The sequence below is a fragment of the Eublepharis macularius genome, chromosome 1 (assembly GCF_028583425.1).
Source record: "Eublepharis macularius isolate TG4126 chromosome 1, MPM_Emac_v1.0, whole genome shotgun sequence".
Taxonomy (NCBI): domain Eukaryota; kingdom Metazoa; phylum Chordata; class Lepidosauria; order Squamata; family Eublepharidae; genus Eublepharis; species Eublepharis macularius.
The window spans coordinates 222801582-222818315 of record NC_072790.1 but is presented as its reverse complement, the minus strand read 5'-3'; the positions used below and the strand labels follow the sequence as shown (position 1 = coordinate 222818315).

The following is a 16734-nucleotide window of genomic DNA, read 5'->3' as shown; positions in this document are numbered from 1 at the left end:
AGGGAGGAGGAGGAGGGACAGATTCAAATCCTCATTCGGGTGTGAAGCTCCCGGGGGACCTTGAGACACTTAGCCTAACCTATCCCAAAGGGCTGTTGTGAAAATAAAATGGCAGAGGGGAGAACTATAGATCTACCCTGAGTTTCTTTGGAGGTTGGGCAAGATAAAGAAAAATAACTTCAGAACGTGCTCAGCCTGACTCAGGATTTCAGTGCTACGAGGACTGTCGCTTCCACCCCTCCAGCTTCCCAGGCTTTTCCAACCTGCACTTTCCTCCCTTACCTGCTGTTGCTCCGTCAGGCTTGGCAGTGCTTGCTTTCCTTTCCCATGAGGTTCATCTATTTATAAGCCCTTTCATTTGGCTCATGGTTTCTCTCGGTTTGTTTCCTGGGCTGGCTGCTGGACACATGTGTTCCTCACAAGCAGGCTAGGGAATAGGAGACCAGCTCAGTGGCCTCCGGGGGCGGGAGGGGGGGGGTTCTCCCTGCTTCCCTCAGGGAGCCACTTGTGTTAAAACATCTGCCCTGCTTTCTGCTGCTGCAAGAGACCTTGGGAAGAAGTGCAGGGCAGATCCAAGGTATTTGATTGTGCCCAGTAGCTACAGAGCATAAGGCCAGAGATGAAGTTACGCTTGCCAACTCTGTATTTGAAATTCCTGGAGATTTGGGGATGGAGCCTGGGGAGGATGGGATTTGGGAAGGACCTCAGCAGGATACATTACCATAGAGTCTGCCCTTCCAAGTGCCATTTTCTCCGGGAGAAATAATCTCTGTAGTCTGAAGATCAGCTGAAATTCTGGGAAATCTCCAGCTCCCACCTTGAGGTGGGCAACCCTAGATGGTCCAAGATACTTTATGTTGCAGATGACCCAGCTAAGTGCAATTCAAGAGTTCCATTCCCTGCACCTTTCAGGGGGCTGCCAGGCTTAAAGTCAGGATTTAAATTTAGTAAAATCAATAAGGAAATACAAATGCTTTGGATTCCCGCAGAAATTCCTATGGATGCCCAACGAGTGTGAATTCCCCCCTCCTGCAGTCCAAATACACTTCCAAAAGCTGCTCTTGGGGGAAAGAGGACCACCACCAACTGCATGGGCGGTCTGCAGCAAGTGGAAGAAAGTGGCAAAATAGCACCACGTTCCATCCACAGATATCCTCCATGGGATTCAAGGCAATTTCCTGAAAATATTGCCACTCCAAACATCCACAGGGGTTTCTTGCACGATTGGGATGATTGAAATCTTTACCTTAGTTGAAATTTGCAACAGATGTATAACGTAATTCATTGACTGAGAAGGAAAAATAACAGAGAATACGGAAGGTGATTGATTATAAAGAGTACCATGAAATTAAGTAGAAGTCCAAACCAACTGATGACAAACCAGATTAACAAAATAACCCCCACTTACAGGCTGAGCCATTTTTACTGAGCCCAGAGCACAAATGTGCAAACGCTCTTGTGCTCAGACTGCTGGTAGAGAGCAGCACACACCCAATAAAAAGTTGCTTCTTATCAAATGTCCAAAACTGTTCTGAATTGTATTACAAATGGCTTGCACGTGTGCATTCCCACACTACTTTCCTGTGGCGGTTCCTCTCTTCTGTTCACAGAAAAAAATACCTTACAAAAGAAGTGCTTTCCTTGGTTTTGATCCTTCTGTGAAGCTGGCAGCGGCGAAGCTGCTCGGTTTCCTTCTTCCGCCTTGTCCGTTATGTTTATCTAGCTCCCAAACTGAATGTATTCGTGTTTATGAATATAACCACAAATATTTTGCACGTTCTCATCCTACCCCCTGGAAACTGCTGTTCAACCTAGGAAGTTCTGAACATACTCCAATAATGACGAATTGTAATGATTGATGAATGCCGCCGTGGGAGCCGAAGTGGCGCATGTGCTCAAAATGTAGCCAATTTTAATTATGTTTAACCCTGGCACATACATCATTCTAGCAAGCCAGAAAATTGTGAGTATACAGCAACAGTACTATCTGACCAGCCACCATTCTGAATGCCAATAACCATACAGATGCAAAAAAAAAATATTACTTGTTTTCAACTGCAAACAAATCATTATTGTGATGTCTAAAGAGAATGCTGCCTGATTGTATTGTTCTATATTTTGTAATCTGTTTTGATTCACGACTAGAAATGTGGGCAATAAATAAATAAAAGCCTAGTAAGTTTGATCTTTCAAGCATCCCATTTGCAAAACTTAAATCAATGTTAAGTCAAAGCCACTCTCTGTGTGTGGGTGGGGGGAGGCTGACAGGCTTAATGTTATCCTTTTGCACTTTTCTCCCAATCTAAATTCTATCCAGAGCTCTACCTGCATTTTCCTCTGTGGGGCTAATGGCAGCTTTGGAGAGCAATTCAGATTTGGAAGCTACTTGGGGGTAGACACCTCCTCTCCCTTGTGTGTGTGTGTGTGGTGCCCTCAAGTCAGAGTTAACTTATGGCGATCTCTGGTGGGGTTTTCATGGCAAGAAACTATCAGAGGTGGTTTGCCATTGCCTGCCTCTGCAACCCTGGTCTTCGTTGGAGGTCTCCCATCCAATTACTAACCAAGGCTGACCCTGTTTAGCTTCTGAGATCTGACGAGATCAGGCTTACCTGGGCTATCCAGGTCCCTTACTGTTTTGAAAATGTAAAGAAAAAGAAGCAGGACAGGAGTGTTTGATCCTGGATCTACTGCATCATGGCCGTTTCCACACGCTCTTAAAGGGACGGCCCACTCACTGAATGCTGGCGGCTTTCTCCCAGGAATCCACCTGGTTCTGTTTGCAAAATGGCTGCAGGCCATTTGACTTCCATATTTTCAGCCCCTTTTTTGAGAGTGCAGAAAGTGTGTTCCCAGAAAAGGCGCCAAAAACATGGAAGCCAAATGGAAGCCAAACAGCCCACAGCCATTTTGCAAATGTGGAGAGCATGTGGAAACAGCCCATGTCTTGTTTGGCTCTTATTCATGAACTGCATGAAGAAATACTTCCTTTTGGCTGGGGTGGCCTACACAACCACACAGAGCAGGTTCTCCAAGGAAGATCTTAATGTGTGGATTTGTATGGGATTTGTATGGGATTTGAATGGGAGAAGAGCCCTTCAGGTATTCTCCTCCCAGACTGTTCAGGTTTTTAAAATCAGTACTTTGGATGGGGAGTCAATGGAGTTGTTGCAAAATTGACATTGTACCTCCCTATGATATATGGGAATTGCTCCTTCTCTGGCATTCTTCCTAAGTAAAGAACTATGCCCAGTTTTGGAGGTGCAATAAGGGCACTTGGGTTATAGGGGTTCTGTTGAGTTTTTCTATGGGTAGCAAATGCCATATCCTTGTATCCTTATAGCAACTGATTTCTATGTCTCTGCAGCAATTCATCATCTTAGCCATAAGCAGATTTTGAATTTTTTTACCTCTAAATTTGAACAGCATCTGAGGAAATCTCTGCATTCTGAAGTCATACTCTTTATTGTTGAATGACAGTCAAGCCCCACAAGAGACTCTCCCGGGTTGTTCAGTCCCTCAGCTGCAAAGTACAGTATTATGGTTCCTCAGTCTGTGAAGGCCTTTTCGTTCCTTTCCTTTCCTTCCTTTTCGTTATTATCCTTTCCTTCCTTTCATTATTATCCTTTCCTTCCTTTCGTTATTATCATCCATTCCACTCTTTGATTTAGGAATTCTGTAGCCTCCTTTGCAAGCATGTGCAATTCCTTCCAATTATGTAGCATTTGCAAATTTGAATGTATTGTCCATACAAGGACGAGGGAGGGCGTATCATACTGTTCTGTGATTAGCTGAATAATAACACGTGGTGGCTGGTATCGGATGGGAGGCAAGAATAACAGATCTTCCCCCCCCCCTTTCCCTCTCCCTTGGAAAGTTTATTCCCCAGATTGCAGGACTTGTGTGGACTGATAGCCCTGCCGTTTGAGAGGCTGTAGTGAAAAGAGGGAAGTGGACAAACTCCGTCTTCCATCAGTAGAACACCAGGGGAAGTTTTTCAGGGTTGGAAAGGACTGCTGTGGGGAGAACAGAATGGGGGAAGATATATGACTGTCAGCACCTTTTGCTGATGGATAGCTAGATCTTGGGTGTACGTGATAAACATACTGCATTTCAGCACCATCATTGATAACTTTGATCCATCCCCGGGTCTGCCATTTTCTCCAAGGGAAAAACACAGATACTATATAAGAGCCTGTCAGTTTTCCTGGTAGGGCAAATAATGGGGTGGGGTGGGGGCAAGGGAGACCGAGATTGCACAAGCAGAGCAAAAAGGGAAGGGCTAAACTTTGCATCCTCTTTGTACTATATCTCTGAATCAGTGTCTTTAATCCTGCTGTTTATACAGTGGTGTGTGGGCTTAGTGATTCTGGCGCTTTGGGCAAATGTCCAGGAAGGGCCCCCAAAATCTCCTGCCCCCCTCCCCACTGAGGCCAAGTGAGAAGTGGCCCTTGCCCCGTTCAAAGTGACCAGGAGCCACTGCTCCACTGCAAACTTGCTGCTTGAGCCCCAGACAGCAGGCACGGGTAGGTAGCAGCAGAAGCCCGCTCTTCCTCTTCTTTCCCCTCTTCAGGGGGGAGGCAGAGCTGTGGGTGGTCAGGCCCCTCCTAATGTGGGGCCTGGCTGGTACAGCTGTCTCCATTGCCTATTGGCTAATACCGGACCATGTTTCTAGATTTTTTTAACCAAAACTACTCACATATCTCCCAAATCAAGTGCAGATTGACAGAACATAGCTGTTCTACTGCAAGTCAAACAAGATGTTAAGAGGGACTGAAAGGACTCCTCACCTGTGTTTCCCTTGAAGTAACATTATTTCAGAGGCTGAGGGAACACTTCAAGGGAGAATCAATGAGTGCAAGATGAATGTTTAGTTCTTCCCCCTGTATGACAGTTCTTCTTTCCAAATAACAACAACAACATTCAATTTATATACCGTCCTTCAGGACAACTTAACACCCACTCAGAGCAATTTACAAAGTGTGTTGTTATTATCCCCACAACAATCATCCTTTGAGGTTGGTAAGGTTGAGAGAGCTCTGAGAGAGCTGTGACTGACTCAAGATCACTCAGCTGGCTTCAAGCAGAAAAGTGGGGAATCAAACCTGGTTCTCCAGATTAGAGTCCTGCTGCTCTTAACCACTACACCAAACTGCTTCCCCAGCAGTTTTTTTTCCCAGTTGGACTATCAAACCAGTATGAATCTCATTGGTGGAAGAATGTCCTTGGACAGTATTTTTAGGCTATAATCAGTGAGTATAGGAATAGTTAAGTACTCTTCTGTCTTGTCCACTAAAATTCCTTGACTGGAGTCATGCCTTTGCCGTGATAATATCTAGTGCTGCTCTAAAACACACCCTTATCAAGCGCAAATTAACACAGATGAAATTGTCCCCGGGGATTAAATCTAAGCACATAACTGGAGGATGCATTTCAATTAAGACATTCAAAGAGATGCATACAGAAGAAGGAATCCAAGGAGATCAAATTGCAGATGGTTCAGGCTTGTGGGGATGACAATAACCTTGTGGCCATCAGTTCAAAGCTAGGACCCATGTCCATGCCTTGGCATTCCTATGCCAGGACTTCTTCCTGGCACTGGGCTACAAGGCCTTGGTCAAGGTGCAAACAGAACCACATTTAAGTATCCAAGAAGCCTCTGATCACCAGGTGATTCTGTTGGTAACTAACAAGGTAAATATGTGTGTTTATGGGCAAAGATGGGGAAATCCCAGAGCAGTAGCCATGAAAGATCCCTACTTGCTTATGTAGACAGTTGGCATTTTCCCCTCCACATACAGGCTCAAAGTAGGGACTCTCTGTGGGTGGGTGTTCATTGAGCAGAGAAATCTCATTACGGCAAGAAAAAGAGCAGCAAGAGTTAGAGCAAAAGGTGACAGGTTTAAGTACGCATTTAAAATGGGAAGAGCTGCACTAAATTGTTGCTTGATTTTCATGTAGGAGGAGGAGGGAGGGGAAAGGCACAAACCGGTATAGAATTCCTCCCCAAAGAAACTGCTGCCAAAAGTAGAGGAGGGGAAGGAGGGTTAGACAGGAGGAAAAGACAGGCAAATGCAGAATGAACTGGTAACAAAGGAGTCTTCATTCTTCCTGAGGAGACAATTCTATGTTTTGGCTATGCCACCTTAAACTGTTGGGGGAGGGGTCGTTCACACCATGAAATGATTGCCCATAATTCCATCTTTCAGATTCTCTCAATATTGAAAACCAGTATTTCAGGCAGAAAATTGGACTTGAGTCTTTCTCCCTGATACCTGCTTTTCTATGGACAGGTTGTGTTTTCTTTAAAAGAGGAATATTCGGTCATATGAAACACGCAGAAGCCTACAGTCTGAAGTTGTCCAAAGCAAGGTGGTGGACTGAATTGAGGATTTATCCATAGCTCTTGCAGTCTTTTCTGAAGAGAGTTTTCTAAGCAAAAATTATTGAAGCATTATGGTGCTCAAGAGTTTATTTTATTTGCTATGTTTTTGTACCATAGCAAAGAACAAACATAATGTAATAATTTAGAAACACGTTCTAATAAGCCTAAAGCATCCAGATCTCAGTTCCTAAAACCATATACCAATATGGTACCAGATACCAATTAAAAAAACAAGTTGATATTATACCAGTGGTAGCAACCAGAAACAGCAGTGCACACCAATCTCATTTGCCAAAGACTCTGCTGAAATAATTTATAGGCTTTATATAGCCTTCAGAATATATCAGTGGGATGCCAGAGAAGGATAGGGAGGCCCCGAGTTCAGGGGCAACTATGTAGAAGGGCTGACTTCTAGCGGAGGTCAGCTGTGCCTTCACATAAGATTCAGGTTGCCAACTATGGGTTAGAGAATTCCTGGAGATTTGAGGGTGGAGCCTGGGCTGGTGCAGTGTGGAACTGGCCTGGGCGCCCCCCACACAATGCTGTGGCCTGATGACATGGGCAGGAGCATTTCCTGCAGGGGCTCCACTCACTGCCTGAAAGAAAGGGGGTGGCTCCACCTGGTTCTGTCTTCCTGCTTTGGTTCCTGGCACTGCAAATTGGCCCCCCACTTAGCTGGGCAGATCCACATGTTGAAGTCCAGCATTTGCTGAAGAGGCAACCCACCTTTCTGTTCAACTCTTACATCTAAACCGAAAAGCAGCTTGCCTCTTTGGTGCTGAAAGGAACGCAGTGGAAACTTCCAAGAAACCTTTATCTATGACTATGTAACTTAACTATTATTTTACTGAAGGCCCTGTTCCCATTTCCTTACCTTTTATCATCAGCTGACCACACAGGAGGTCATGAATGCTGGATTTTGGCCCTAGAGTATAAATGGAGAAGCCAGTGTCCTCCCACATGCTTAACTAAAAGGTAAGGAAACTGAAAGAGGAGCCCTCATTAAAACAAAGTCCTAAGAACCACTGCTGTAAAATTCAGCGAGTTTGATTGGTGTTCCTTGCCTTGTAGTGAGTGACTCAGTCTTGATTATATGGGAGGATTTAATTGGGGAAAAGGTAATTATCAAGAGCACAGCACAGCACTGCACTGGGGGCTTTCTTACTGCCTGAAGCAAACTTTCCAAGAGAATAACCCTGCAGAGCTTTCCTAAGCACAGTGCTGCACGCCACTTCTGCCACTCCAAATGCAAAATGAGCACAGTTGCCAAGCTACATAGGGGGCCTGGAGGTCTCGCGGAATTACAACTGAACTCCAGACGACAGAGAACAGTTTCTCTGGAGAAAATGGCTGTTTTGGAGGGTGGACTCTATGGCTATATACCCCACTGAGGTCCCTCTCCTCTCTGCCCTCCTCAGGCTCCCCCCCCCCCAAACCTCTAGACGTGGCATGCATGATAACATTAAAATCAGAAAACACTTCTTTTGCTGGAGGCAAGTACTGTCTGTCAAAGCCTGATCCCCTTTCAAAGAGGGTTAATTTGAATCTGGTGGTATAAACGTTAGCATTTTAATAACTTTTTCTCCCCGGGGCATATGAAAGAAGAGCTCAAAGAGAAGGTTTGGTGATGCAAAAATAAAAGAGCATGTAGATTTTATCCGTGTGCCTAGATGCAATACACCAATTCCTCTCCATGGTGCGTCTGACAGTCTTAATCCATCATACAGCCACCTCGATGCTTTTCAGTCAGGCAAGGTCTCCGTTCCTGCTCTCAGGCTCCCAAACTTTGATGTGTTTCTAGCAAATGAGTCTGATCAAATAGCTTGGAGATGAGAAGGCAGCAACTGGGTTCCACTGGGGCTCATTCTCTAAAATCTCACTGAGGAGTCCCCGTGGACACTGATGAACGAAATCTTAAACCGTTACTCTCTCTTGTGAGCATTGCCACTTGGAGAGCGGCTGCCTTTTCTACAGCAGTGAGGAATGAACTGGAGAATTACCTCAAGGATGCAGGGCACGAGGCAGCCTGGCTCGGTAGGTGAGGTGGTGACATTGTCAGGGGCAGCAATTTGTATCCAGGGACAAGGGATCGGTAATTTGGCAGGATACTTCCCCCCAAAATGAGCCATCTCTGGTTGAAGTTAAGATGTGTTTACAGTCAACTGTAGCTAAAGGGGGGATTCTTCTTCTATCATCATCATCCCATTTGCAGTAGGTCTCTACCTGCTTTATAATTAGTGTTCTTTCTTACAATTTTACTTTATCTGTTTCTCTAGATGACTAACCATTTATTCATTTTTCCCTTTGTCTACCTTGTTCTACATTTTTGTGTGTCTAATTATATGCTGATTCTGGCTCTGCTATTAAAGTAGTTAACAGGATTATTTGTATCTCTTTTTTGTTACTGACATTGCTATTTTTATATGGTGTCTTTGCTGAATCTTTTTTATAATCTCCCCCTCACCAAGTACAAGCTTTTAAAAACAGCATCTTTTCCTTCTTGCTTGTCAAGGAGTTTTGTGTAATCTAGAACTTTGCATGCTTACCAACAAAAGCCACTGACTCAATAACAATCACATAGGGTTGCCAGCCTACAGGGGGGGGGGGCTAGCAATCTCTTGGAGTTACAATTGATCTCCAGAAATTCCCCAAGAGAAAATAGCTGCAACGTAGGGTGGACTCTATGGCATTATACCTCGCTGAAGTCCATCCCGTCCCCAAACCCTCCATCCACAGGCTTCTACCTGCCACAAATTTCCAAGAATTTCCCTTCCTGGAATTGGCAACCATAAATCACAACTACTTCAAAAATTATTCCGCATTATTCAGATGCTTGATAGGTCCATCAATGACTGTTAGCCAAGATAACTAAAGTGAACTATTAACAGGCTCCACTTGTTTTCGACACTGTTACAGTTATGTCAATAAAGGTTCTGTCTTGTAACTAAAGTGAACTTTCACATGCTGAGGCAACCTCAGAGGCCTCTACCTCTGTGCCCGTATGTTGGCCCTCTGGGGCAACTGGTTAGCCACTGTGTGAAACAGAATGTTGGACTAGATGGACCAGCAAGGCAGCTATCCTGTTATTGTTCTTGCAACTAGGGCCGTTTTCACACGCACCTGTAAGATCGCGCAAAACTCACGGAACGAAGCATCTTCCTAATGCAATTTCCCACCATAATCCCTTTTAATGACATGATGACATCAGAAATTGTGCCATTAAATGGGATCATGCCAGGAAATGGTGCTAGGAAAACACTTCATTCGGTGAGTTTCGCGCAATCTTCCAGAGGCTTTGGCCATGTGAAAATGGCCCAGGTTTCTTCCTGCACAAACTAATTGTTTCTCTCTCTTTGGGTTCTGTAGGCCTCTCCTTCTACACCAGAGTGCTTGAGAACTGTGAGGATGAAGCTCCTTTTGATGAGGTAAGGAAGAAATGCCTGACGTGGGTACCAAAGGAGAGGGACTTGGGAAGGAACACTTTTGCATTCTGAATGTCATACAGGCTGTAGGACCAGTAGCTCTTGGCCTGGGATGGATCCCATAATCCAGCAGTTCACGGATGAAAATAGGGTAACACTGCTCACACCTCTGTTTTGCAAGCAAAGATCATTGCCTGATGTCTCTCCCTCTCCCATTTGTTGCGCGTGAGCTTAATTCACTGTCCCAGACATTATTTACATGGATTCAAGAGCCAAGAGAGTGTTGCTTGTTTTGGTGAAAAAGGTGCAAGAAAAAATTAATTGCCCAGCGTTAATAGTTGATTTGTTATATTTCGATATCATTTCCTCAATAACAGTCTCCCGAAACAGGTTATATACATAGAGCCCTGCTACAATCTGAAAAGGCAACATATATGAGGAAAGAGAGTAAGGGTAGGAAAGGTAGAGAAGGAGATCAAACGTACAGTTGGACCTGGCTGATTTCTCCTCGCTGATAGTCTTGGTTGGATGAAAATGGCTGAACTATCCTTCTTAGTCTTATGGTCAGTGATAAAGGGCAGAATGACCTGTTTGGCAGCCTCAGGGCAACTGGAAAGTGGCATAAAGTTCTTTTTGGCAGGGAGGGAGAACTGGTTACTGGTTTCCCATCTGTTTCTGAGCACAGTTCAAAGTGCTGGTTACCTTTAAGGCCCCAAATGGCTTGGGGCCAGGGTACCAGAAGGACCATCTCCTCCCATACTCTCTAGCTCACCAGGTAAGGACTACCTCTCAGGCCCTGCTCTCTGTGCCCTTGCCTTCAGAAGTGAGGTGGGTAGAGACTAGACACAGGACATTTTCTGTGGTGGCATCTTGTGGCTGGAATGCCCTCCCCAAGGCACATCGTTTTACCCAAGCTTTTAATTAGGGTTTTATCTTTCCAGCTTGTAAAACATCTGCCTCTTTTTGGGGGATAGTTTTTATGCTTATTTTTAATGTTGTGAGTGACATAGCTTTGATTGTAAGTCGTGCCAAGAAGGATTCTGAAGAATTGGCTTAGAACTATCCTGTAAATGAACTTTGCTGCCAACAGCTGCTCAGTCTCTGACCATGGCTGGGACTACCTTGGTCTCTCCTGTATTATGGTATTCTTTCCAGGAGGGAGGGGGTGCAACCTTGCAATGGTGCTTAATATGGTCCCAACTGTTCAAAATAAAACTCAGCAGCTATAGCATGTGACACAGCAGGCTGTGAGCTGCCTGATGCCTTAATGTTCTTGTGCTTGCATTTTCATGCATGTGCTGTGGAAACAAAATCCGAGTACCCGGCCCTCAGAAATGTTAACTCCCAGAGAGTTTGAGGACAGAATTAAACCCTGAAGAATGACAACTCTAGCACGTCATGCTAACATTTCACTAAGGTAAACACAGGAATAAAATAGGGACAGGGAATTACCAGGGACAGGACCAACAAATAGGGGACTGTTGGTGGGACTGTATAGGAGGTGCCAGACATGCGTTCTGTTTTGCCAGTTGCTCGAATAAGCCAGACAGGATACAATAACAGGAGTATTTATGGGATATCATGCACCCAGCAGACTATAATATGTTGCTGGTGGATTGTGATTGACTTAGTACATGACTCTCTGTGTGGTGTCCGTGGTGCCTGCTGGTAGGTGTCAGGATGCCCCTTTGCGTCTTCATCAAAGCATTTGTCAAAGCTCCAATCCTGGTGGAGTAGAAATTTTTTCAAAAGAACCCCGGGAGCTCAGGTGTAGCAGCCTCCATTACAGGAGGGATGCTTGGCTTGCAACCTTCCAGTATTTTGTGATTGACCCCAGAATCCCATGATAGCCATTTTGTGACTTCCGTGACATAGGATTGCCAACTATGGTATGGGAAGTTCCTGGAGATTTGGGAGTGGAGCCTGGGGAAGGCTGAACTTTGGGATGGAATATAATAGCTTGGGAAAGGCAGAGCTTAAGGAAGGCTATAATACCATGCAGTCCACCCTCCAAAGCAGCCATTTTCTCCAGGAGAATGGATTTCTGCAACTCGGAGATCTGTTGTAATTCTGGGAGACCTCCAGCCACCTCCTAGAGGTTGGTGCTCTTACCCCCACAGCAACCATTTTTGCCTCCACTTTCCATTTGTTTAAATGTCCAGAATTGCCCATAGGTTCAACAGGATTGCAGACCCCGCCAGCTTAGTAAGTCATAAGCCAGGCCACTAAAGCATATCAAGAGATTCAAAATCTAACAGTTCTTGTTAGAGCATTAGTTTCTCAATTGTGCTAGGAGAAGGAAAACAGTATGCCACAAGAGGATAAGACAGTGCTTGAAAAACCACTGTCATTATATACCATGTTGTAATAAGATAACAGTATATGATCCGTACTCATACAGCAGCACATGTCTCCTATGACCTCCCCGATACTTATTCTTACGGGACTGGATCACCGTTGAATGGGCTTGCTGAAACAGACATTTTTCATGTTTTTAAAGTTGTTGCCAATATAATTCTTGTTTCACAGCTGCCTGTGTAGCTTGCCTATTTTTAGGTTATTTTACAGCTACTTCATACTTTCTTATTTATCCTTTTCCTCATTGGCCAACTTCTTTTCTGATATGGGTAAACTTTTGTGTCTGTGGATCTAGCCAGTTATTTTATATATGCTTTTTCTCACATTTATATGTTATAAAAGCAAAATACAACATTTTAAAAAAATGCGGGGGGTTGGGATATATGGACTGTGTATGCGCAAGGGCTCATGAATGTGCCCCCCTTCTTCCAGCAGACTCACAAGACCTCCAAAAAGCTGATGCTTGGAGTCATGGGAGATCTATGGAGAGAACACAAAGAGGTCACGGGGGGGGGCCTGTAAAGAGGAGGTACTGGGTGACACCACCCCTCCTTGCTGTTCCAGCAGCAGAGTTTCCATTAATGCAAGATGTTTCATTGAGAAAGAGGGAAGTGCAGTCAATGTAACTTAATTCCTCCTCTTCACAGCAGCCAACCATGCCCCAAAAGGTCCAGTCTGGTGTAGTGGTTAAGAGTGGCGGGACAATAATAATAATAATAATAATAATAATAATAATAATAATAATAACATTCGATTTATATATTGCCCTTCAGGACAACAATGCCCACTGAGTGTGGTTTACAAAGTATATTAATATTATTCCCGCAACAAAACACCCTGTGAGGTGAGTGGGTCTGAGAGAGCTCCAGAGAACTGTGACTAGCCCAAGGTCACCCAGCTGGCTTCAAGTGGAGGAGTGAGGAATCAAATCCAGTTCTCCAAATTAGAGTCTAAACCACTACACAAAACTGCGCTCTAAACCACTACACAAAACTGCATCTCTGGAAAACTCTGTTTGATTCCCCGCTCCTCCACTTGTAGCCAGCTGGGTGACCCTGGGTCAGTCACAGATCTCCAGAGCACTCTCAGCCCCACCCACCTCACAAGGTGATTGTTGTTGAGGGGATAATAATAACATACTTTGTAAACCGCTCTGAGTGGGCGTTAAGTTGTCCTGAAAGGTGGTATATAAATTGAATGTTGTTGTTGGTGTTGTTTTGTCCATGAGGCTCCTGTAACTTAGAGCATCAGCTTTTTGGAGGTCTTGGGAGGCTGCTGAAAGAAAGATCTCTGATTGTGAATGCCTTCCACTCACAGTTCATAGACTCCAACCCATTGAGATACCATGTTAGATGCATCCTACCCGTTCTATAGCTATTGGAACTGAGTACCATAATCTGCATTCATTACTCTCACCCCAGCTCTCTCTTTGTTGCCCTGGTTTTGGTCTGTTCTTTTGAGTGTTGCTTTGGATTCTTTTTGTGACTTTGATCCTTTTCATTGTTCTTGTTTGGAAGCTGCCTCCAGAGTAATGCTATGGAATATCTATGTATTAAATAATAGACAATGAAATCAGTTCATGGGGTGGGGAATAAAGATGCACTGCGCGGTGGGGGGAAGGCTGTAATTTAATGGTGAAGCATCTGCTGGTTCAGCCCCCACCATCTCCAGTTAAAACAATCAGCTGATGTGAAAGACCCTGGAGAGCTCTGCCGGTCAGAACAGACAATACTGGCCTCAAGAGATGAATGGCCTGACTCAGTATAAGGCAGCTTCATGTGTTCCCTCACACAATCCGGATTACAGCTGACAAGTGCTAGGAAGTCCCTAAAGCACTGCCATTACTCAGAAAGCAGAACCCTGTTCCCAAAAGCACAGCTCCATCTCTGAGCCCAACAGGCAAAGGGAAAGGTGGGATGTTTGAGGACTTTATTAACTAGACCGTCCTTCAATGCCTGGTCTTTGTTGACGGAACTGGTTGAGAAAGTAGGGTGTTATACTTTTGAGTGTAAAAGGAATTTTGCTTGAATTATGGATGCAGCAGGTGTCCAAGTTTGAGAAAACATGACATAGCAGAATCCTAAACAGAGCCATACCCTGGTAACCCCACTGACTTCTATGGATTTAGAAGATCATAACACTTTTTAGGACTGCACTATAACAATGCAATCCTATGCACAGTTACTCCAGTCTAAGCCTATTGAAATCAATAAGCTTAGATGCAAGTTACAGTGCATAGGATTGCATTGTAAACCTAGTGTCCTTCCTGCTGGCGAATGCCTGGCAGGCTGTAGTTACATGTGGAGCACATGCAAAATACTTTGCATATGCTCCAAGGATTTTTTTTTCTTTTTAAATATATATATATTCCTTCACATGCTTCAAGTTTGAACCCTGACACTGAGAAGAGGGTCTCAAACTGAGTTCTAGTATCTCCCCCCTCCCTATTACTACCCATGGATGCTGTCCTTAGTTCCTCAACGGCTGCACACAAAGCTGCTCTCCCCAGGTCTGCATCTGCAAACTGCTTTCCCCTCTATTGTTACGTAAACCTCTGGTGCTGCAGAGCTTACATAACAGCCTCCCTCACAACACAGCTTGCCAAGTAGTTAAAAACTGCTTGGGCTGCTGGCGTCGGGGGCACCCCTGTTCTCCGCCTCCACCTTGCTTTGCCGTGAATGTCACTTATTTTCTACAAATAGCTTCACTCCCTTGTAACCTCTGTGGAACTAGAAGGGTGAATGTTTGAAAAGAAGAGAGACTGCTTGTCTTGATATTAGATGTGTGCAGAGGTCTGTCGCTGCTGAAAATGTAGCGTGGTTGATTTTCAGTCCAGAGCTAATCCAGGCCACTTTGTAACAACCTCCCCCACCCCCAAATGTGTCTTAACCTTCAAGAGTGTTCACAAGAAGCTGCCTTATATTGAGTCAAACCATTCATTTATTAAGGTCAATATTGTCTACTCTGACTGGCTGTGGCTCTTCAGGGTCTTGGTCTCTCACATCACCTCCTACCTGATCCTTTTAACTGGAGATGCCGGGGGATTGAACCGGGGACCTTCCGCATGCCAAGTAGACGCTCTTCCACTGAGCCATGGCCCTCATGTGACCTGCCATGTCCCAGCTCAGCCACAAAACCCTGCTCTGCCATGAAACTCCTTGATGACCTTGACCAGTCCCTCAACCTTCCTCAAAGGATGAAATGGAGAAGCAGGGAATCACGTGACTCAAACTCTTTAATGGAAACCTAGCATTTAAAAAAGCAATAGAATCTGCAAGGCTTTGTGTTGATTACGTATACAGGGGGTTTGTAGATGCTGTCTTGTTCTCTATATCCTCTCTTACCTCTACATCCTATCTTGCTTCTCTGCAACACCCATCCCATCTTCTAACTGGGATACAAGGGCTCAGAGATCTCTATTCCTACTCATATCTGATGAAGGGAGCTTGGCTCTCAAAAGCTTATATCTTGGGAAATCTTGTTGTTCTTTAAGGTGCTACTGTACTCAAACTTTGCTCGTCTACTGCAGGCCAACACAGCTACCCACCTAACCCCCCCCCCCTTTCTTAAGTCACTGTTCCTGTGTGCTTGAGTGGAAAGTCCACCGACTGATGCATTATTTACTTTGAGAGTCAGCATGGTACACTGAAGAGGGTTTTTCTCTTGTTCAGTTAGGGCTTTAGGCTGAATTTTAGCTCACACAATCCCAAAGTTGCCAAGTAAGTTATGTGTAAGACCCAATCAAATAATTACAAAAATGGTCCTCCTTACCGTGGGAGCCTATCAAAGACAATGTAGGTTGTGTACTTGAATGTTTGTGTTTCATTTGGATCACTGGACACAGTCCACTAGGAGGTTCTCCCAGTCATTTTGATGGGTCTCATGAGGGGAAACTTCCAATCCACTCTGAGTCATTTCTACAATCCAGACGAAAGCAGAACATAAAGACTCATGATCTTATTTTATAGGCTGTAGAGCTGAGCTTAGCTGTATCATCTTGATTGTTCTAAGCTTTTAATCTGAATTAGACTCTCGTAACGCTCTGTTTGATTAGCCTCATATTCAGCTTTATTTTGCCTGGCAGCTGCGGCACCCGGAGGGGTCTTTCTGTTAATTTGTCAGCTGTCCTGTGGAATATCCCTTTCGCAGCCTGATTCTAGCCACAGTTTATTCATTGATTTTTAACACGGACTGTTAGCTCTAGCTCTGGACTGTGAAAGGGGCTGGTTTGAAGGAAAAATGAAGCGCCTGTACTAGATACATCCACCATTCTAGGTCCATAGGTGCAAGAGAGGTGCACACCGTCGATCCTCCTTTTTCCTCTTTCTGCTGATTCATGGCTATGTCATACCCCAAGGAAAGAAATTGGGATGCACCGGGATTCCTTGTTTCAACCTGTGCTACCTTTGACAGGCGTGGTGGAATCCCTGAATCATCTTCATTCCCCGTCTCCCATTCCCTGAATGACTAGGCAAAGGAAACAGCAGAATACCAGCAAGCAAATATTAACAAGCCCACCCCATAATTGCAAGAGGGATGCCTGCCTGGTTTTTTTTAGGGGGGGGGGCACGG

General features: G+C 44.7%; 1 protein-coding gene across 3 annotated transcripts in view; it reads left to right on the top strand.

Moving 5' to 3' along the window:
* Positions 1-16734, top strand: part of OTOF (otoferlin) — a 183374-nt gene that overhangs the window by 16616 nt on the left and 150024 nt on the right. For all 3 annotated transcript variants that reach the window (XM_054976825.1, XM_054976834.1, XM_054976817.1), the window contains exon 2: positions 9749-9807. In XM_054976825.1, coding sequence (XP_054832800.1) covers positions 9749-9807 — 59 coding nt within the window. The remainder of the gene's footprint in view (positions 1-9748; positions 9808-16734) is intronic.